This window comes from Engraulis encrasicolus, chromosome 5 (genome assembly GCF_034702125.1).
Source record: "Engraulis encrasicolus isolate BLACKSEA-1 chromosome 5, IST_EnEncr_1.0, whole genome shotgun sequence".
Lineage (NCBI taxonomy): Eukaryota > Metazoa > Chordata > Actinopteri > Clupeiformes > Engraulidae > Engraulis > Engraulis encrasicolus.
This window is the reverse complement of record NC_085861.1, coordinates 46,128,722-46,151,221: the sequence shown is the minus strand read 5'-3', so window position 1 is coordinate 46,151,221 and position 22,500 is coordinate 46,128,722. Positions and strand designations below refer to the sequence as shown.

General features: G+C 47.8%; 1 protein-coding gene across 1 annotated transcript in view; it reads left to right on the top strand.

Annotated features, from left to right (window-relative positions):
• Nucleotides 1-22,500, top strand: part of LOC134449561 (intermembrane lipid transfer protein VPS13B-like) — a 646,790-nt gene that overhangs the window by 192,469 nt on the left and 431,821 nt on the right. The window contains exons 18-19 of the mRNA XM_063199569.1: nt 1,990-2,124; nt 4,786-4,965. Of these exons, the coding sequence (XP_063055639.1) occupies nt 1,990-2,124; nt 4,786-4,965 (315 nt within the window). The remainder of the gene's footprint in view (nt 1-1,989; nt 2,125-4,785; nt 4,966-22,500) is intronic.

The window sequence follows — 22,500 nt, the reverse complement described above, 5'->3', positions numbered from 1 at the left end:
TCTGTCTGTCTCTGTCTCTGTCTCTGTCTCTGTTTATGTCTCTCTTTCTCTCTCTCTCTCTCTCTCTCTCTCTCTCTCTCTCTCTCTCTCTCTCTCTCTCTCTTTCCCTCTCGTTTTCTCCTACATGTCTCTCCCCCATCCCCGGAGAGAAACTCCCCTCCTCTCTCGTCTTCCTGTCTTTGTCATTTTTCATGTCATCCCTGTCTTGATGTCTGACCAGTGTCTTTATTAACTATCCTAGACATCTTGTGCACATCCCTGTGGCCTCCATCTAGTATAAGTTCCAGAGTCACAGAGTCACCACTGCCATCTCCACATTCCTGCAGAGGTGCATGAGGAATCACTACAAGGATTATACTCAGGCAAGCAGACAGACAGATGGATGGACAGACAGACAGATAGGCAGGCGGGCAGGCAGGCGGGCAGGCAGGCGGGCAGGCAGACGGGCAGGCAGGCAGGCAGACGGGCAGGCAGACGGGCTTACAGAGAAATAGACAGACAGACAGGCAGACAGACGGGCAGACAGACAGGGCAACATGCGGGTAGGTAGGCAGGCAGGCGGGCATGTACATAGGCAGACAGACAGGCATGTACATAGGCAGACAGACGGGCAGACAGACAGAGCAACTTGCAGATAGGCAGGCAGGCGGGTGTGTACATAGGCAGACAGAGGATGCTGAGAGAATGTGTTTTCTGTCCTCACAAGGCCACTGGCACATGGAACTAATATGCTGTATACTTTTCTCTCTCCATCATTTCTCTCTCGCTCTCTCTCTCTCGCTCTATCCCTTTCTCTTCTCTTTCTTCTATCTCCTTCTTTGCTTTTCCACCTCTCTCTCTCTCTCTCTCTCTCTCTCTCTCTCTCTCTCTCTCTCTCTCTCTCTCTCTCTCTCTCTCTCTCTCTCTCTCTCTCTCTCTCTCTCTCTTTGCTTTTACGCCATCAGTCCTTTTTGTTGTTTATTGACTGACAGATCCACTTTATTAACTGTGGTATTTTGTTTTATTTTTTTCTATTTTCTTGGGCCGCAATTTGGACAGGGTCGAACTATGTAAAAACTGTTGGCAAGCAGGCATAGCTGTGTCTGTGAACGAGTGCGGGTTTGGCGATCCAGCCAAAACTATGTGGAAATATTAGTGACAGATAACACAGGACAGAGACTATTTTCTCTCATTTTAAGATAACTTTTTTATTGCACCCTCTAATATTTTCAAAGTTTTATTTCTCTTGAATTTGTCCAATGTAAAAAAATAATAACATGCTGTCAAAGCTGATGTATTTTCATTGGGGAATTGTATATTGCACACAAATGTCAGTCATTTGTCAACAGCTGGAGCATTTGTATGTGGGAGGAAAATGTACAGGTGTGTTACATTGTAATACTAAAAGCACATTTTCTTTGACATGCACACTGTGGTGGTATTGATGATATCTCTCTGACACTTAATTATTGTCATCAGTTTTATTGTCTTACTGTACATAATGTGGGGCAATCGTTTTGTCGTCCAGTGACATACTTTGCCTATCTTTGACTACAGAAAACTACTCTCCATTACACACATTCTCTCACCTGCACACTAGCCATTCACACAGTCACTTTGTGAATATATGAAATGTATGTGATTCTGAATGTGAATGTATGTGTAGGGTGATGCAGAATGAATGTTTTGTACAAGCGACCAACACTAACATAGTTTGTTCATATGGCCGATATGCTTTGGCGATTTTTAATGCATCAGCCCACTAAATAAAGATTGTTTTGGACTTTTTGAATCAACTGAAGTGCCTGGATCAAGGATTTTTTCCACCCTTTTTGTTGAACATGGCACCCTCCAAGAGCACCAGTTGTTTTTGAGGATATTAGCAGCGCTCTACCAACTCTTCTACTAACATAGTATGGTTCTACCCTTGCCCCTCTAAATCACGCTGGTTCTCTGTTCCCTGTTCTGCGTGTTCCCTGCCTCCTCCCTCCTCCCTCCTCCCTCTCGCAGGTGCGAAGGCGTCGGGTTCCGCTCCGGTGTTGGAGGCCTCGGTGCAGAGCGTGGAGCTGAAGTGGTGTCGTCGGGCGACGGTGCAGTGTGCCTCGGGGACGGTGGGGGCTCTCAAAGTGTGTGCCAGGACTCTAGGTGAGTGCAGCTGCGCCGCGTTAAACTTAACGGCCCGTGGGGGAGAATATGTCTCTCGCGTTCCTCCTCCCACCAGTTCGCTCGTGCTCTCTCTCTCTCTCTCTCTCTCTCTCTCTCTCTCTCTCTCTCTCTCTCTCTCTCTCTCTCTCTCTCTCTCTCTCTCTCTCTCTCTCTCATTCTTTACGAACTCTCTCCATTGCCACACTCCCTCACACTTTATTGGTGTCAGAAAAGAAGCAGGCATCTAAAAATGTAAAACTGTACAGGGAGCGTGTGCGCACGTGCGTGCTTTGTGTGCGAGTACGTGTGCGTGTGTGCATGCTTTGTTTGTGTGTGCGAGCGTGCATTTGCGCACGCGTGTGTGTGTGTGCGCGTGCGTGCGCATGTGCATGTGAATGAGAGTGAATTGAAATCTAAGAAATAAGCAGCCGGTGCTTGTGCGAGTCGTGTCCCTGAGCGCTGGGGTCGGTCAGGACAGGTGTGGCGCACCACGCTTCTTTTCCATTGGATCACATCGCTGGCTTTTCACACTGACTGGCACCGAACACTGCCCTCTGTCTGCTCCCTCTCCCAGTTCTGTTCCTGTTCCACAAAGCCATTGGAGTCTAATTTGTACACTCTTTCCCTTTCCGCAGTATTCAACACACGCACACGCACACGCACACGCACACGCACACGCACACACACACACACACACACACACACACACACACACACACACACACACACACACACACACACACACACACACACACACACACACACACACACACACACACACACGCACACACACACACACACACACACACACACACACACACACACGTGTGGATATTTATCGCAAGCTCATAATCTACAGTGTTGGCCAGAAATCACCTCAGCCTACAGTTTCCTCCCATACAAATTAGATTTAGCCAGGAATTACTGTCCAAATTAGAGTTTAATCATAGTTAGATTACTGGCTGATTTATTGAGCATAAACTAGCCTACACATGGCGTAGGAAAAAAAGCCGCCGTGCTCACTTTGAGCTATGGGGAGACGTTAATTGCCAAGATATATTTGAGCAGCTGTATGTGTATGTTAAATAGCTTTTAAAAAATAAATGTACTGTAAGACTTGGCTGCAAACATGCTGGATGGCGTTCAGAGCGCAAATGAACATTTTATGCATTGCGTGTATCTGATATTGTTGTGTTATATTAGGGTTGAATGATCTAATGTGCGTGTCTCTCGCGGGGAACTTTTTTAGCGGTTTCGGACGCCTTCCCAGTAACTTGCAAAAAAATCTAAGAGCCACCCATGGTTTGACACAGACATATCTTACAGTGATTACAGCGACTTTTCCCTTGCGGTGACGCAAGTGGCCACTTTATATCTGCTAATGAATTACAGTAAGAGAGCCAGGAAGGCTTGGGGCACGCCATAAATCCTATATGCTATTGTAAAACAGATATCCTTGTTGATCAAGCTAATCGTAAAATTAAACCAAGGAGGACAACAGAAAAATACACATATAAAAACTATAAAGCATTTCACTCAAGCACTTAATCGTTATTGATCTTCTGGGTTGTACATGATCGTAAACCTTTCCTTTAATGTTTCGTATGGATTTTTTTTCTGGGTGGTTTATGAGTGATAACTTAATTTTGCACTATAGGGTGTTCTGAGGGTCATACGGAGCAGTTGGCTTCATAGTCCAAATGCTATTATGTACATATTTTTAATTGTTTTTGCTGTTGTAAGTGATGCCAAATTGAATTGTGCTCTCCATATTCTCTGTATTAAACCAAACAGGATTGTTACCTCCACCAAGGAGGTAATGTTTTTGGTCGCGTTGGTTTGTCTGTCTGTTTGCTTGTTTGTCAGCAGCATAACTCAAAAACTAATCAACAGATTTGGATGAAACTTCATGGAGTTGTTGATAATGACCCAAGAATTAAATTCTGGTGGTGATCCGGATCACGAACCGGAACCAGGACTTTTAAAAAGATTCTGACAGCAGGATAACTCAAAAACGAATCAAATGATTTGGACGAAACTTTGTGGAGTTATTAGTAATGACCCAAGGAACAAGTGATTCAATTCTGGTGGTGATCCGAATCAAGAACCGGAACCAGGACTTTTCAAAAGATTCACCATTGCTGGCCTAAATATCTGGATGCCCCTAGTGACCAGAAATTGAATTGCGGGGACTCCACAAAAAGAAGGCAGAAAGACGTAAGGTGTAACAGGCAAATGTTCTATCAAACAGCTTCCTTGGCGGAGGTCTGCGCTCTCTGAGTGCTTCTAGTTTGCTTTGAAATTGTTGTTTCATTTAGAAATAGAACTGTTAGGCCCTGCCGTGGCTCTAACGGTAGGGCACCGTACTGCTACACTGGCGACCCGGGTTCGATTCCAGCCCTGGTCATTTGCAGATCCTTCCCCGTGTCTCTCTCCCGCTCATTTCCCGTCACCATCTTCACTGTATTGTCCTAATCTTAAAGGCTTAAAGCCCCCCAAAAATATTTTTTAAAGAAGAAATAGAGCTGTTAGTGCCCATGATCCAGGGCCCATCTGAGGGCGAAAGCTTTCAAGTTTTACGCCCTTATAAGTTTTCATTCTGGACGTGTTATTATCGGTGACGACAACCTAATTGTGCCCTCTCTGCTGATGCAACTACAGGGTCTTCAGAGGGCCAAAAGGAACTGCTGGTGCCGCTGATCCAGGGTCCGTCGGACACCAAGGAGCTGCACCAGAGTCGATGGCTGAATGAGCTGCGTAAGCCTGAGTCTCTACTGGCCCCAGACCTGCTGGCCTTCTCCATACAGGTGCCACAGCAAGGGGACGACTGCCGCAACTCAGGTAGGCACCTTAGATACCACGCGCACACATGCATAAGAACACGTACACACATGTACACACATGTACACACACATGTACACACACACACACACACACACACACACACACACACACACACACACACACACACACACACACACACACACACACACACACACACACACACACACACACACACACACACACACACACAATTAAATAGTATTAACTACAATTTCAAGCACACTCCCATACATTCTACGAATTGTGTAATTACAAACTCCTTGTGTAATGACAAACACACACACATACATTCTTGCCCACATGTACGTACACACACACACACACACACACACACACGCACGCACACACACACACACGCACGCACGCGCACACACACACACACACACACACACACACACACGCACGCACACGCACATAGACAAACACACACACACACAAATATTTCATTGCACACCAGCACTGACACACACACCCACACTCTCTCTTACCAACTGCTCTCTTTCTCTTGCCCATATTGCTGTGTTTTGGCGATCAGTGGGTCAACTTGTGACCCCACACCCTTCATGTTGTGGGGGACAGGGGAATACGCCAGGCAGGCCTGAGACCTGCTTCCTGGGCTCAATATTAGTGTTTGAGGTGTTAAGTGCTCTAGATGGCAACCAGACCAGAGGTGGCTGCCACCATCCCAGGGTCCCACAGCTGGGCAGCTGGGCAGCTGCAATGGCCACCGCTCTAGCTGAAGCTGTAGCTGTAGCTGTAGCCAGATGCTTTGGCCAGATGAACTTTGACTTAGATTGAAAGAAATATATATATTCTTAAACAAATAAATAAAAACTAGCTTACCAAATAAATGATATAAATACATAAATAAATATATAAACAAAATAAATAAACAGGGGAGCAGGTAATCTGATTCATTTGGTTTCCCCAAAGCTGCCATGTGTGTCGAAAAACAATCAAAATGGGACACAAATCATGGGGAGCACTGGCAGGGGAAACTAACACCGCACGCTGTTTGGATGCCTTTTTCTTTCTCTTTCTCAAGAGCGGGAGCGTTGCTACTTTCCAGCCGCTGCACTCTTGGACTCTCCCGGACCAGGAGATTCCCACTGCGCGCAGAGCAGCTGCTTGAGGCAGATTTATCGTGGGCTTGCTTGCACGCACGCACGCACAGACGTGCACGCACACACTCGTGCAAGCACATGCGCACACATACACACGCGTGCGCGCAAACACAAATTCATATCCACATTCACATACAAAAACTCCCAGGAAAGTCAAGTACCTGGAACCCTTCACCTGTGACCCGTGAGGTTAGTAGCAGCAGTCCAAGACTACAGTCCAAGATGATTGTGTAGGACTAACCGCTGTCTAGGTTGGGGCCGAGGAAGTGCGTGCGTGCGTGCGTGTGTGTGTGCGTGCATGCGTGCGTGCGTGCGTGCGTGCATGCTTGTGTGTGTATGCATGTTTGTGTTAGCGGACTAAGAGAGCAGAGAGGATTCCGGGAGCAGAATGTGTGTAAGCCAATACGTCGGTGTAGAAGCCACGCTATACTAGAGCCAATGCAGCGACGGGCGGTGAGAGGGAGGCACAGTGATGATGGTGGTGGGTGAACCAGCAGCGGGTGAGCGAGCGAGTGTACGTACATCACTTTAAATGCAGGCCGCTGAGACGCACCCAGGGCCCAGCTCTGAATCATGCCGAGCCGCAGGCCTTAAACATGTCAGCGGGCAGACATACCCCGCACACTCTCTATCTATCTATCTCTCTCTCTCTCTCTCTCTCTCTCTCTCTCTCTCTCTCTCCCTCTCTCTCTCCCTCTCCCTCTCTCTTTCTCTCTCTCTCTCTCTCTCTCTCTCTCTCTCTCTCTCTCTCTCTCTCTCTCTCTCTCTCTCTCTCTGTTTTCCCACCATGACCCAGGGAATCCTGGGATAGGAACATGAAACGGGGAGGATTTGCTCAGTCGGAACCCTTGCGAAAGCCCGGCTCTGTTGCCTCCAGCCACTGTTTCGGCGTGCACTCCATCATGCGAATATGACACATTATAGGCTCCAGGCATACAGAGAAGAGAGTGGAGGGAACATCTGAGTGGAAGAGTTAGAACCCAGGAGGAGGAGGAGATGGAGGGGTTGAGGAGGGAGGTGGGGGTTGGGGTGTTGGAGAGGGATCCAGAGGGAACCCCCTCCTTCTGTAGATACATCATCCTGTCTGTCTGCCTGCCTGCTTGCCCGACTTGCCTGTGTCTCTGTGTCTGCTGCTGCTGCTGCCGGCCATGCGTTGCTCTTCTCTGTTATCCCCCCTTTCCTTACAAACAGACTTTAAGCAGGGCACATACAGTGACATGGAACCTCACTCCCTTTCCTTTCACCTCCCCCCCACCCAAACACCCTACTGTCCTCCACCACCCCACCCCACCCCATCCTACCTCACCCTGTTGCTTGTTGAAGATAGGGGCTGGATTTTTTCTTCTGTTTTCCCCCCTCTTTTCCGGAGGTATCACTGTAAATTTTGCTAAGTGCGCGGAGGACCATTACTATGATTTAGGGGACATATTATTTCAGCAAAAGCAATGGCTCATAAATGCGCTACATACTTTGGAATATTAAAACCTGATCCGGTACAGCAAAACAGGAGACAGCGGACGAGAGGCGGACGGAGATGGTTCCCAGAAGCACACAGGGCTGGATCTGCAGCAGATGTTGCAGGCAGCCCAGTTCACTCGCTTCTCCTGCTCCCTCTCTCTCTCTCTCTCTCTCTCTCTCTCTCTCTCTCTCTCTCTCTCTCTCTCTCTCTCTCTCTCTCTGTCCCTCCTTTCCCCCTCTCTGTCTCCCTTTCCTCTCTTTCCTCTGTGCTCCTCTCTTTCAGTCTCTCACTCTGCGTCTCCACTCTCTATTCTCTCTGTCTCTGTCTCCTGTTGTCTCTATATTTCCCCTTTTGCTCACTTTTTTCTCTCTAAGTCTTTCCCCCTTGTTCTTTCTCTCACTCTTATCTGTATCTCTCGCTCACTTTCTCTACATCTTGCTCTCTCTTTCTCTAACTCTATCTCTGGCTGCTTTCTTTCCGCTTCTCTTCCACATCTTTTTCTTTCTCTTTAACTGTGTGATATTCTTTTGTCTCCTTCATTTACTTTTTGGATGTCTTTCTCCTTTCTTTTCTCTTCTTTTTTTAACATCCTTCTCTGTTCTTTCACAAACTCCCTCATCCCGCTCCTGTAACTTCTCTTGTTTCCCAGTTGCTAAACTTTCTTTTATTCTTTTTTCAATCATTCTTTTAACGTCTCATTTTCTTGCCTGCCTTTTCTTTTGTTCCATTCTTCTCCCCCCCCCTCCCTCTGTCTTGTCACCATTTCGGGACGCAAATTGAATGCGAGCCCATGAGCAGAGCACATGTGAAACACGGTCAGTATTTCTGCCAAGGCCTCCTTTAATGTCTATTAGACCTGTCAATATGGCGGGCTGGTGGGGGGCAGGGGTGTAGAGTAACAAGATCCTCGCCGTACCATGTAGAAGCATATTTTCTTTGTGTTTGTGTGAGTGAGCGTGTGTGTGTGGGAGAGAGGAAAATAGATGTGTTTTAGTCCTGCTTTTGTGTTTAACCTGGATGTGAAGTGAGGGAAGGCAGTCCGCCCGGTTTGCCCCCGCGACTCCACCACCCCCCTTTTTTACTTTTGTCAAGTAACACCTAAAATCAATGCCTCTTAGAAGCCAGATTTGTCCTTTCACTGCTCATGTGGTCCCCGATGTGTTGTTGGAAGTCTCGGGGTATTTTTGTCCCCATAACATCGCAGTTCATACATTTTGCAAAGCGGCCTGCGTTGTCTGGGAGGTACTTCCCAAAACCATTAGAGCTACTCCGTGGGCCTGTGTTACACTCTCACTGCTCCTACTCCCCCCGACTTCATGATCAATTTGACCTTTTTTCCCTCCTCTTCTTCCACTGTGGACATGAAACGTGGATTTTAATATTATATGGTCATGAACTCCCCCCCCTCTCTTCTCTCCCTAGGGCTTACTCAAAGTTCAACGTTTGCGATGGTGACATTTTTAAATCATGGAAGCGCTTGGCCCGTACATCAAATGAATTTTTATTTGTCCCATGTGGCACTGTTGATTCTATTTAGCGAATAGAGTCCCTTTTTTTCGATCCCAGAGGAATGTGATCATTAGACGTCCATTGAAAGAGAGGGAGCTGAGGGCTGTCAGACACCAAAGACACGCTGGGAGACATTACCCAGCATAGCCATCTTTCTCTCTCTCTCTCTCTCTCTCTCTCTCTCTCTCTCTCTCTCTCTCTCTCTCTCTCTCTCTCTCTCTCTCTCTCTCTCTCCCCGCTTTATTTTCAATCTTAAAAACAGCTCTCTGGTCCCCGTGTGTATAATGCCATTTAAGGAATGGTTTTGTCTTGAATGCGAATGCTCTGTCCCGGTCTTGCCCTGTGAAGAAAAAGAACAGTAGAGGAGTCGTTAAAATGGCTTAAAGAGCAGGGAGTCAGTCGGTGAACATGGTATATAGCTCAGTCCAATTTTCTCTCCCCATCTTTACAGTAGAGTTGAAATACCCCGCTGTGCATTTAGAATCTGTAGTGCTTAAACCAGTGAGCGGATCGCTTTATCAAGATGTACCACTGTTACTTCTTTCGAAACAGGCCATTTTTTTAAAATGTTGTGATCCCTTGCATACTGTAAGCCCTTGCTAAGATTTATACAACAGAGCGTACACCAGAAGGCTGTCCAACACCCCCCCCCCCCAACACCCCCCCCCCAACCCCCCCCCACACACACACACACACACACACACACACACTACCCCTAAGCGCAGAATACTTTTTTAAAAAGGGGGTTGTATTGTTTATTGATGTGAAAATGTAGTCGCGCACATTTATGAAACGATTCTCTTGTGATCCCGTTCCTGCATAGCATTGTGCGCTAGTGTTTCATTCCTGACTGGCCGGGGATATTGACATGGCTCTCGTTAGTTCTGTTCCAGGACACAGCAGAGTCAGGCTTGCCGTTGGCCTCCCTACACGTTTGTTTCCCTCTTCCTTCTTTGTTTTTTTGGTGTTTTTTTCTCTCGTCCACATCTGCCTCCAACGTAACCTCAGCTAACACTTCCTTTACTATTATGCGCAATCACCTCAACATCACGTTGAATAAATCACTGTCTATTCCCAGTCTTTTTTTTTGCTCTTTTCTTAAAAAAAGAAGAAACAAAAAAGGGGAAAAAAGAACTCTTCATCACTCCCCCACAAAGTCCCTTAACGAAGATGGGTTTGGCTTTGAGCTGGGGCATCTACATATGTTTTGCATCTAATTGTTTACCAGCGAATTAGAACAGAATTCCAATTTACTTAGAAAATGGGAGTTCGGCACTCGGCAAAATACTCCCGTAGACTCAGACCAATATGCTTTCATTTAATGAGCCTGAGGTTGGAACATACTAATAAATTAGACACAATTAAAGGCGTGGGATTTATCACAAAGGAGAACCCAGCAGCGTGGCTTTGAAGAGCGAGGCTTTTATAGACGTCGCCGTATATAATAATTTCATACTTAACATTTTAACCCTTTGCATTACAACGTGTCGGTCTCACATCACTACTCGTAATTTTGCGGCTTTTCCCGAGAAAAGTCTGCCACCACTCTGTGTTTTATTTTTATCCTTTATATTTTCTTTTCAACTTGTGGCACATTCTTGGAACAATATTTGGGCAGCAGTTTGGATTGAAACTGTGTGTGTGCGTGTGTGCGTATGTGTGTGTGTGTGTGTGTGTGTGTGTGTGTGTGTGTGTGTGTGTGTGTGTGTGTGTGTGTGTGTGTGTGTGTGTGTGTGTGTGTGTGTGCGTGTGTGTGTGTTTGTGCGCGCGCGTATGCATGTGTGCGTGTGTGCGCGCGTGTGTGTTGGGGGGGGGTGTGTTCGGGGGTTTGTGTGTGTATGTTCGGGTGTGTGTGGATGTGTGTGGTAATGAAATACAGGCTCATGTGACTTTAGATACGACCACTTTTCCCGGGCCTAACCCCCCTCTCTTCTCTTCAGTGGCTTACTGTAGGTCAAGGTCCTGTGGGTCAAGGCCCAAGGTTTTGCTCCCAGCTCCCAGCCTGTCACACACACACACACACACACACACACACAGAGAGAGAGAGAGAGAGGAGAGAGGGAGAGAGAGAGATCCCTCTCTGCTTTGGGAACAGTGGCTTGTGTGGTCATAGAACCATAGAACTCCCGCCCACTTCTCCACTCTGTCATGGGGGGATCGAGGTTTGTTGTTTGGTCGGTGTGCTAGCTACAGGGTGGGGTGGGGGGTACAGGGCGCTTTGCAAGGGACGTGCAGAAATTCAAGTTAGGGGAGTGGGGTGTGTGGTGTGGTGTGGTGCTACGCCACGCCACTCTCCTCCCACCTCCTCCCCCCGCCCTTCTCCATGTGAACTCAGCTCTGGGTTGCAAGTCTGCAGGTGTTCTCCCAGCCCATCCCCAGAGAAGGGGGTTGTGTGGTGGGAGCAGGGGTGGGGAGGAGGGTGGAAGTGGGGCGTACAGCAGAGCAGAGAGGGGTTAGTGGTGGTGGTTGTGGGGGGGTGGGGGTAGAGGGGTTGCATGGCTGTCCCGGGGTGGGCTTTATGATCATAAGAACAAAAAAAACGAAAGAGAGAGAGGGAGACAGAGGGAAAGAAAGAAAGAATGGAAAAGAGCGAGAGAGAGGGAGAGGAAAAGAAAGAGAAAGCGAGAGAAAGAGAGTGCATGTGTTCTCCCAAGGCAGGCCAGCAGCTGCGAGACAATGATTTATGCCTCTCCCAGATCTGGGGGATTTCGAAATGTTACATTTAATCAAACACACAGAGAGCGGAGCAAATGTTAAAGATGTTCCATATAAAGCACGCAGTTTTGATCTCTTTACCATACCCGACATGCTGTGGGAATTCGGGAACAAAGTCATCTTTAATCTTAATTTAAACATATTGCGATGGATTATGAAACCAGCCAGGAATTAAAGAAACTGCCGAGCTCAGTAACGCCAAACATATTTATGCTCCCTAATTACTTTAAAATCTGAATTTTTTTTTTGTGTGTGTGTATGTTTCTGTGTGTTTTTGTTTTTCCCTCGTAGATTATTGGCCACACTTTAGACAGAAGGGAACAGAATGTTTCAAAGGTTGGTGTTTGTTTACACAACGTCACACTAGCCCAGCTGCATTTAGAGCTGTGTGTGTCTGTGCATGTGTGCGCGCGCGCGCGCGCGTGTGTGTACGTACGTGTGTGTGTGTGTGTGTGTGTGTGTGTGTGTGTGTGTGTGTGTGTGTGTGTGTGTGTGTGTGTGTGTGTGTGTGTGTGTGTGTTTGTGTGTGTGTGTGTGTGTGTGTGTGTGTGTGTGTGTGCGTGTGCGTGCTTGTGTGTTTGTGTGTTTGTGTGTATGTGTGTATGTGTGTGTACATGAGCATATGCCTGCTTGCATGTGTGTGTGCTTTCATCGCGACTAACTTGAAGGATCTTATTTGCACTTCCTAAAGACGTGTGACAGTTTAATTAAAGCTGCTTTTTTTTTTCTTGGTTGGCGAGCCGTGACACACACCTGAGCGGAGAGACCTCCGAGAGTGCGCGGATGGTTTTTGGAGATAAGTGCGCGGGGTTGAACAGGAGGCCTCTTTGTGAAGACCTGAGTGACAGCGCGTTTGCTCATCCATGCGTGGCGGGGAGGATTAGGCGACCACAGACATCTTCTGCCTAATCTGTGTAAACAGAGGGAGCTGCTCCTTGGCAACTTTGAATGACATGTCACTTTGTACTGTAGCAAGTTCTCGGTACTCGGTTCTTTGTATCCTCCCGTGTGCGTGCCTCTGTGTGCATGACTGTACAATGTACATACACCTTGCTTTGCCATTTATATATGTGCAAGTATGCGTGTGAATGCTTGACAATGAATAGGTTGGGTATCTCTAGGTTGTCTCTTTAGTCTATTTCTGGATGTCTTGATGAGAACATGACAACTGGAATGAATTTACATGAGATTGAAATTGAATGTATATGTATGTGTATGCATGTGTGACTATGTTTGGTGTTAGACATGAGTGTCGGTTGGGAGTAATTGGAAGTGGAAATGCTCACCTGTATGTGAAGCTATACGTGCATGTGTGTGTTTGTGTGCATGCTGTCTGTCTGTCTGTCTGTCTGTCTGTCTGTCTGTCTGTCTGTCTGTCTGTCTGTCTGTCTGTCTGTCTGTCTGTCTGTCTGTCTTAGTTACTGTGTGTGTGTGTGTGTGTGTGGGGGGGGGGGGGGGTGTTGCGGGGCGGGGGGGATGGGGGAGAGTGGTGATACATGTGAATATGAATGCGAGGGACTTCAGAGAAGGCCATATGGGGAAGCCAGGACCAGGTGGGCCCAAGCAGGAACAGAACAGAACAGAACAGAGCAGAGCAGAGCAGAGTACTGGGAGCAGGTGGATGAGGGACGGTGCTGGGCTTTGATCAAGGGCCCAAACGGCTGGTGCCCTTGAGACCCCTCTATCCCACTCACGACCGCGCCCCCCCCCCCATTCCAATTCCCTAGCACACCCTACTCCTCTCCACCACCACTACTCCACTCTTTCCCATTACTTCCCACTCACTATTCCAGTGACCTCTACCACCCCCCCCCACCACACCGCACCAAGCCCAACCTCCACACCCTCTCTATCTGAAACAAGATCTCCATATGGGTGTGCATTGCAGAGTCCCCTTTGCAGACCGGGCGTGCGAATTACGGTGTTTCCCCCCACTGGCAGAGCTGCCTGCATCAACCCACTCTGGCAGAAGGCATCTCTTGACAGCTTGTGCCACTACCCATCGATCACGGTTGGCACTGTTGAACGTATAAACACATAAACACCACACTCTGGCCCTGACAGGCGTGAAGGACAGATGTAATAATGTTCTGCCAGGCGTTTGCTCAGTCCCGTGCCAATGCCACCTGCCCGGGCCCGGTGAAGTCTTGTTTGGCTCCTTTGTTTGTTGACTTCCCGTCCAGGCATCTCCCTTTTTTACGTGCTCGTCCTGGTTTACCTGCTACTCCTGCCCAGACCTGTTGGTGACCTTCACATCCCCAAGACTGGAGGCACTGTTTGTTTTTGTTTCTTTCGTTGGTTCATTTGCGCGGCTGTCCGTCCACCCGCCCTCCTTTTTCGGCCCAAAGGGGTTGTTGTCTGGGCCCTTGGGCGTGTTTTGATGCACTCGTCTCACCTCCTCAACACCCTGTCCCTGACGCGTCTCCAAATAAGCCGTGCTCGCCGGGATAGAAGTAATGGAGAGCGACACGCCATTTCCCCCCTGTCCGTCATGACAGTTGGTCTCTCTCTCTTTGCCTCTCTCAGCCTGGACAGGACAGAGGCACTGCTACACTACACTGCTGCTGGCCTTGCTGCAGCTATGTAAACATCGGCGTGTGTGGTGGGTGTGTGGCTGACCCTGCCGACAGACAGACAGGGCTATGGCTGCCTGGGTGCCTGGGCTCTGTGTCAGCTCCATACTGTAGCCATGTGGCGCTACAAGTGGGTTACACCCTGGCTCTGCCTTTGCCTTTACCCTTTGGCCCCTTGCCTTTTTGTTTGCCTGATGGCTTGCCCTGCCTCAGGGACGGCATGTCATGGAGGAAGGACTTAGCAGATGAAGAGTAAACAACCCAGTTCTGTTAGACGGTGACCCCTTTCAGCGCTGAGTGCCCCTGCACTTCCTCCATTTCTAAATGTTGTCGTGTTCTTTGGACATTTAGAGACTGCATTTACCGTAGCATCTTCTTTAGTGTATTTGGTCCCCGAACACTCTCAAAGTGCCAAATTTTGACTGCTTTTTTTTACTGCTATGGGAACAGAGAGAAATAGAGGTTGAAATGGCGGATAAGTAATTTATCTACAATATGTTTCTTTCATATACTAGGACAAAGAGGAAATCAAATATGAGTTGCTCTGTGAGAACTGCTCTACTCCTACAGTATACCATTGTAATCCTATGTGTTGAAAACTGGATATGATACAATCTGCAAGTGTTAGTTGGTGTGTTTTCTCTACTTATGCCTCTTGACAGTTTGCCTTTAGCTCAGTTTCCTAAGTGATTTTTAAAACTTTCTTTTGGATGGTTTCACAGTTAGCACAGTTTAGCACAGCTTATATATGCATTTTTCCCCCCTCCACTTCTCAGTTGTCTCAATAGAGAGCGGATCTGTTAGAGCCATTACTGATTTCTCACTGGAAACATGTGCTGCTGTGTCGGGGTTCTCCCAACGAGCCACCTCCCCCCGTTTGTAGATGTACTGTATATATATATAATTTTTTCCCCTTTGTCCTTGATTGTAATAAATGGAAGGAAATGGCTCATCACACCCCAAGATGCCATTGGGGCATGTCGAGAGGCACTAAACCCGTCGGGGCAATTGAATTCCTGAAGGGGGGGGTGATGGGAGTCAAGGGGGTGGCGGCCACGGCACAGAGGGCCATTGAATCCATGAAGGGTGGTAGGCGTTGGGCCTGAGTGCCGATTCGTTTTGATCCCCTCTGCTGCCCAAACCATGGACCATTACTTGAGTCGGCCATGTGTGAACTTGTTGGACTACTTAAGACACTCTCACAGTGCTTAAAGCCGCCAGGGGGGTGTAGGGAATCCCGACTGATCACACCTCTCGCATCCCAGTTGGGTGGACGTGAGCGCTGTCTCTCTATCTCTCTGTCTCTGTCTCTCTGTCTCTCTGTCTCTCTCTCTCTCTCTCTCTCTCTCTCTCTCTCTCTCTCTCTCTCTCTCTCTCTCTCTCTCTCTCTCTCTCTGAGTCACACACACACACTGTCTGTGTGTGTGTGTGTGTGTGTGTGTGTGTGTGTGTGTGTGTGTGTGTGTGTGTGTGTGTGTGTGTGTGTGTGTGTGTGTGTGTGTGTGTGTGTGTGTGTGTGTGTGTGTGAAGGGCGTGGTGGTCACACTCACACAGAGCTCTGCAGCTAAGTGTCTGTTGCCATCTATCTGCAGCATGGCCGCCCGGTAAGCCCAAAAGTGTGAACAGAGGTCATTTCGGGTCGGCGGTGCATTTCGTCACAGGGGATGAGCCGGTAGGAGAGCAAGGGCGGGCAAACAGTTCCTGAGATAATTGCTGCACCTCCCCTCCCCTCCCCTCCACCTCCGTCCACCCTTATTCTCCTCCTCTTTAACCCTGCTTTCCATCCATCCTTCCCTCCCCTCTTTTCCATCCACCCTTGTTCCCCTCTTTTCTTTCTCCTCCAGCCACTCTCATCTGTCCACTCTCCTCCCCTCTGTACACCCTTATTCTCATCCTCTCCTCTCCGTCCCCCCTCATGCCCTCCACTCCGTCCCCCCTCGTCCCCTCCACTCCATCCTCCATCCTCCGTACTCTCAGCCACTCTCATCTGTCGACTCCCCTCATCCAGTCCGTCATTCTTTGGGTAGCAATTAAACCTCGGTGTACAGTGTGGAGTTTCTCTGGCTGCTCTCCATGAACATCTGTACTTGCAGACGGTGGGAGTTATGTTAATAGTAAAACCAAGGTTCATTTGCTCATCTCTTATGTCATGAACAGACTTCTTTGCTGTTATCAGAAGAACAAGAATAAACCTGCTGTACACCGTACATATGTCCATTGCCACAATTTAATCAAGTTTTCATGTTACTACTTACTCTTATGATGCCATACATTTAACCAAGAGCTATTTTGGGTACTAGACAACTCAGCTGCAGAGGGAGGAAGTGGGGCCGGCAGAGTGGGTTATGTTTGTTCAAAGGGAGCCATCACTGGAGGATGTATGGGCCATGCCAAGGGTACTCCTCTCTGCTTTAGTGGCAGTAGCCCCCCATCCACTCCACGCTACTGCCTTCCTAAATCATGGGAAAATGAAGTCCTCCTTCTCGCCTCATCTCTTTCTCTTCTCTCTCATTGTAAAGAAAGAGGGGGGGCTCACATACCCCTACTGGCTACCGCGCAGCTGGAAAATTTTGATCTTGCTTGTCAGCTACTGGGTGTAATGCAATTCCCAGGGCACCGGGATTCATTTTCCACCAAGGTGCAATTAATTTTCCGTGTTTGTCAGAGGAGACACTCACGCCGAATGCCTTTCCATGGCTGCGCTCGAGAGGGCCAATGAAGGTTTTCAAGGGCCCTTTGACTGTGCAGTCATTAGGGTGAGTAATTATAAATTAAAGTCCTTTGTGAGAAGCATTACGCTCTCCTTCCCTCCCTCCCTTTGCACCCGGGCCAGCTGGTTCTGCCATTTTTCTTTTTCATCCGGGAGGCCGTGGTACTGAAAAAAAAGAGACCATTTGCAGCTCTGGAATCTTTTAAAGTGGAAGGCGAAGAGGGCATTGAGAGTAGTGGTAGTGTTGTTCTCTCTCTCTCTCTCTCTCTCTCTCTCTCTCTCTCTCTCTCTCTCTCTCGCTCTCTCTCGCTCTCTCTCGCTCTCTCTCGCTCTCTCTCTCTACCTCCCACGAGTCCATTTTAAACAGCGTATGGCCATTAAGAGAATGGCTGGTTTACAATGGCTTTGCTTGTTTACGCCGAGCCAAACAAAGCCGACATAATGCTGCCCCGGTGGCTTTTTAGGAAGCACGCCGGCGTTCCGGTAGCGCTTGGAAACCTGCTCATTCCCAACTTCAAGTGGCATTCTTGATGCAGTTTTCTAAAGTAAAGAGCTATGACTCAAGCTTAAAAAGAAAATAACCCAGGCTTTTGTGACGTACATCATTTACTCAACTTGACATTGTTTTTTATACACTGAAGCACCCAAACACTAGCCTGACAGAGGTCATTGCTGCTTTCATATGGCAATACATCCAACACATAATGGAGATCGGATACAGATTCAATTAGATTCAAAGCCATTCAAAATTTTTAATAATAATGTAAAAATAAAGCATATTAAAATAATACTTAAAAAACAGGATATATGTTCTTGCACTTAGTAGAAAAAGTTATGGTTCATTACCAGTACCACATTGCTGTATTAAGCATAATGCGTCCAAAGTACTTTTTTTTTGTGATCAATTTTTTTATTACGTTTTTAATACATCACAGAAAAACAAAACAAACAAGACAACGATAATGGACAACAATCAACATCCACCCAGCCCCCCCCACCCACCACCACCACACACACACACACACACACACACACACACACACACACACACACACACACACACACACACACACACACACACACACACACACACACACACACACACACACACACACACACACACACAGGTCTCATTCCCAGCTCGCTCACCCAGTTCTAGAAAACACACAAAAAAATGTTAATTGTAGCAGCTCAGCATAATTGATGAGTAGAAGTACAAGAGTATAGTAGAAGAGAATAAGAAGATGAAAAAAAAACAAGCCATCATCCCAGCATCCTTGCTTATAAAAGATGACCACTCATTGATGTTCTTCCTCAGAGCACTGTGCATACTGGCCACAGATTTTTCAAGTTTGGCGAGGTCTATGACTGTATTAATGCAATGGGTTTTTTTGTGACCGTCTTTTTAATATATTTTTTCAAAAATTGTACATCAAAGAGGTATCAAAGAGGTACCTTATGGATAATAGTACATAAATTAATCCAATGTTGACAAAGCATGAGGATTTTTCCATCTTTGTGCAATTATTTTTGTAACGGCATTTAGGGCTACGAAGAGCCAGCGTTGGGAAATGTCCAGCTCACTAAAATCATTTAGTAACAGAATCCTTGGGGAGCAAGGGATGGTGCGGTTAAGAATAGAGGACATCTTTTGAGAAACCATTTCCCAAAACATTTGTACATTTTGATGCTTGGAAATATGCTGGGTGTTCTCATATCCAGCTCCTTGTTACTGTTGAGAAAGCATAGTGGGAAAACTTGCCGGCATTGGGCTCTTGGCATCCCCACACATTTGTAGTCCTCAGCAAGGTTGGCATCCCTGATCCACAGCATGCCTCAACTGCAATGTATATAATGTAAGACCGACTCCCTAACCATAAGGTCAAGACTGCCCTCAATATTTACAAAATAGGGTGCAAAATAGCCTCTCAACTTTTCATTTGTTTGGCCTCTTGCTTGTCACTGCAGCTCTAACCCACCTCATAGGGCCTTGTATTAGCTCACTTAGCTATATGGCACAGTGCCTACTCCTACTTAGGGTCCACCTCAGGTGTGGAGCAACAATGCCCCCAGTGCACGTCCAAGACTGTGGTACTAAATCCCTTCCTTGAACTGACTTGTGAAAGAATGGGTGATTTTCTCACCGTCTCCCTGCCTCTGTGTCTCACTTTCTCGCTTTCAAGTGCTGCAGTGGTTTTTTTGTGAACATCCATGCTGACTTGGTCGGTGAAGTGTACACTGGTAATCCGGGTGTTCCACGTAGCTTAAAGACTGTTTATATTTTATCCAGAGGGTTCTAAGTAGCTAAAAGGGGTCAATTTTGTTAACCTTATCTAATTGAATGTTGTCCTTGGATCAAAGGTTGCCACATTCCAGACAGTCAGTTCAAACGCCATAACACAATCAAAACAATTGGCTCTCCTGGATGGCTTAATCACTGACCTTAATCGCTTTTATGGCGGAGCATTAGAGCGGACATCCACTGAGATAACACCACCAATCGCCAGCCTTGCCTGCTTCATGCCACTCCCCCCTCTCTCACTCTAGCTGTCTTTCTTTCTTCATCCTTCTCTCTCTCTCTCTCTCTCTCTCTCTCTCTCTCTCTCTCTCTCTCTCTCTCTCGCGCACGCACGCACGCACGCACGCACGCACGCACGCGCACACGCACACGCACGCACACACACACAGCGGCATCTTGATGTCTTCTGCCCCGCGGTAGAAACTAGGTTATGAAGTGAGGCGCGGAGAAGGAAGCCATTAATCACAAGGGGATTGTTTATTAACGAGGTAAACTATTGCAGCGGGCCCTTCAGCTAGTTCACAGAGCTCCTAGCAGGAAAGTCATAAACAGGTTATAAATTATATTTGCACTCTGAAGCAGAGACGAGCAGCCTGCCTGACCCAAATGTGTGTGTGCCTGGAGAGAGAGAGAATACATTCTTTCTATGAACCTCAACTAGTACAATTCACTTAGTATGTCTTTTTAAACTATTAAAACTTCAATTTCAAAATGGTTTATGAATCTTAATGTATAGTCAGTAGGGGAAAAACGTTTGCACACTACTAGCAAAAGACCTTCAGGCCTCTTTCAAGAGTGAAAAATACTCAGAATAAGTAAGTGGTGACCTGCACAACTGATTGGTAGACTCAATTTACAGTCCTTGCAGTCTGTGTGCTGAAGTACATTAACTCGGGCAGAAGGGACTTTGGGAGGGCTGAAATGGAGTGGAATGCCTTGGGAATGCCCCATCCCGGGTAGCTGGCCGCTGTGTATGTATGATCCTTCTCATTACCCCCGAGTTTCATTACATCTGTCCCATCCCTAACCCAGGGCCCACGGCCTCCCCCGCAAGGCTCGCCTTACCGCGCCGGGTTACTGATTCATCGCCGGTGATAACCCGTGGTTAAGATGCGCCAGGCGCGGGGGCAAGCGCAGCAGGTAGTTTTCTGTGCCGGTAGCGGAACAAATTGGTGTCTCCCTGGGTGAATGAAGACATCACAACACGAGCTGAGTGTGGGAGAGAATGGAGAAGTGGAGCTCATTGGCTTTTCTGCCCCCCCCTCCATCCCCTCCTCTTCTCTTCCTCCTCCTCCTCTCTTCTTCGACGATCCATTTTCCCATAGTGCTTTGGGACGGGCCCAGAAGGCTGCTCTCTACTCCATGACATAGGGACGCTAATCTGCCCCCCACCCCCACCCCGCCCCCCTTTCCAGTACCCCATGCCAAACACTCCCATCAAAGAGTGCGAAAGATTAAAAGTAATTTGCGCTCGACACATCCCCACAAAAGGCGAAAAGGGTGGGATGAGATTTATGCGTGGCTGATTGAGGGGAGGAGGCCCGAAGAGGGAGGGGAAGGGGAGGGGGGTGGGTTAGTGGACTGAACTGAACAGAACAGAACACAAAGTCTTTGGAAATCCTTTGACGCTGATGTGGCATTAATCTCTCGGAAGAGCCGCTTAAGATGTAATTAATTAATCTAATTACGCACGTCGGTGCGGTGGGAAGGCAAGAGCGCGAGGGGGTGAGAGTAGAGCCGAGCCGAGCGGTTTCTCACCGCTGAGGAGTCTGAGTTAAAAGGAGGGGGGGCCTCTTCAATTAATGGAATCAGCTAGTAGGAACCGAAGGGGCTTTAGATACGCTGATATGGAATGTGACACCACCACCATCAGCGTGGAATTCTGCCGTCAGAGAAAAAGGCATCAAAAAAGAAAGAAGAATGAAAGAAAGAACGGAAAAAAACAGGAGCGGGAGAAATGAAGGGCACATGGGGAGCTGAGCTAAGGAGGAGTGGAGGAGGATGAAGAGGTGGAGTAGGAAAGTGATAATTTGCCAAACATTACAGAAGGAAAAGTGTACCTATGGTCCTCATTAACCTCTAAACATTAGAGTTGCTCTGATGTTCCCCTTTGTGGTAGTGGGCCACAGGCCTGGATGCATTTGAGTTAGTTAGCGCTAATGAAAATGGTGCTGTAGGCCTCCTGCTCCCTGTGACCCCTGAATGCGGTTGGGGGGTTGGGGGGATGGGGGGGGCAATGGGGAGTGCCTCATCACTCCTCTCCTCTCCTATCCTTAACCATTCCCATTTGTGTCAGTAACAGATTGACAGAGCTTGAGGTCTCATCTGTTGTCTGTCTACACACATTGACTTTCTCTTGGAGGAGGAAGACAAGACAAGCTTCCAAACTGGGAATTCTGTAACCCATTCTGGGCTTAACCCCCCCCTCCCTCCCTTAAATATGAAACACACATTACACTACGCTACACACCACACCACACACTACACGTGCACTACACACCCCACATGCACGCACGCACACACTCATGGACGAACGCACGGACCCATTACCACCACCGTCTTCCTGACTTTCAGCATGCTCCGCTGATGCATCACTCGTTTTTATGAGTCCCAGTCGCAAAACGTGCATCATTACTGTCTCTGCTTGGCGACCGCAAAGATCCAGTCACACCAGCACAAAAACCCAAAGTCGGAGAGGAAGCATGCCAAATTGATTGGCAGCCTAATCTCCCCCGACATTAAATCAAATCACAAATGCTATCAGATCCTGGGATATATGGAGTGCGTTTTGGAGGAGAGATATTGAAAGCATGTGCAGCACCCCTTATTTGTGTGCCGCTGTGTCCCGCACGTAGCCAGTGTGGCTACTGTGCTTCCGTGCGAGTCACGGAGCAGCTTGTGATTAGTCGGTGAAGCGTTCTTCCTGTGTCGTTTCTTTTTTTCTCCCCCCTGTTTCTTTCGCGTCTCTCTTCAGCCTCCTTGATTTCTGTTGGCTCCACGATTCTATCTGGCTTGTCACTCTCCATTTGCGAAGCGTTTCTGTTGATGCAGCAGATTTTTCCCTTAAGGCCGGGGTCTTTTGTAACAGGGATACAGACTTGTCAACAGGGGCCTCAACTGCGACACTTATGCGCCATTCATTG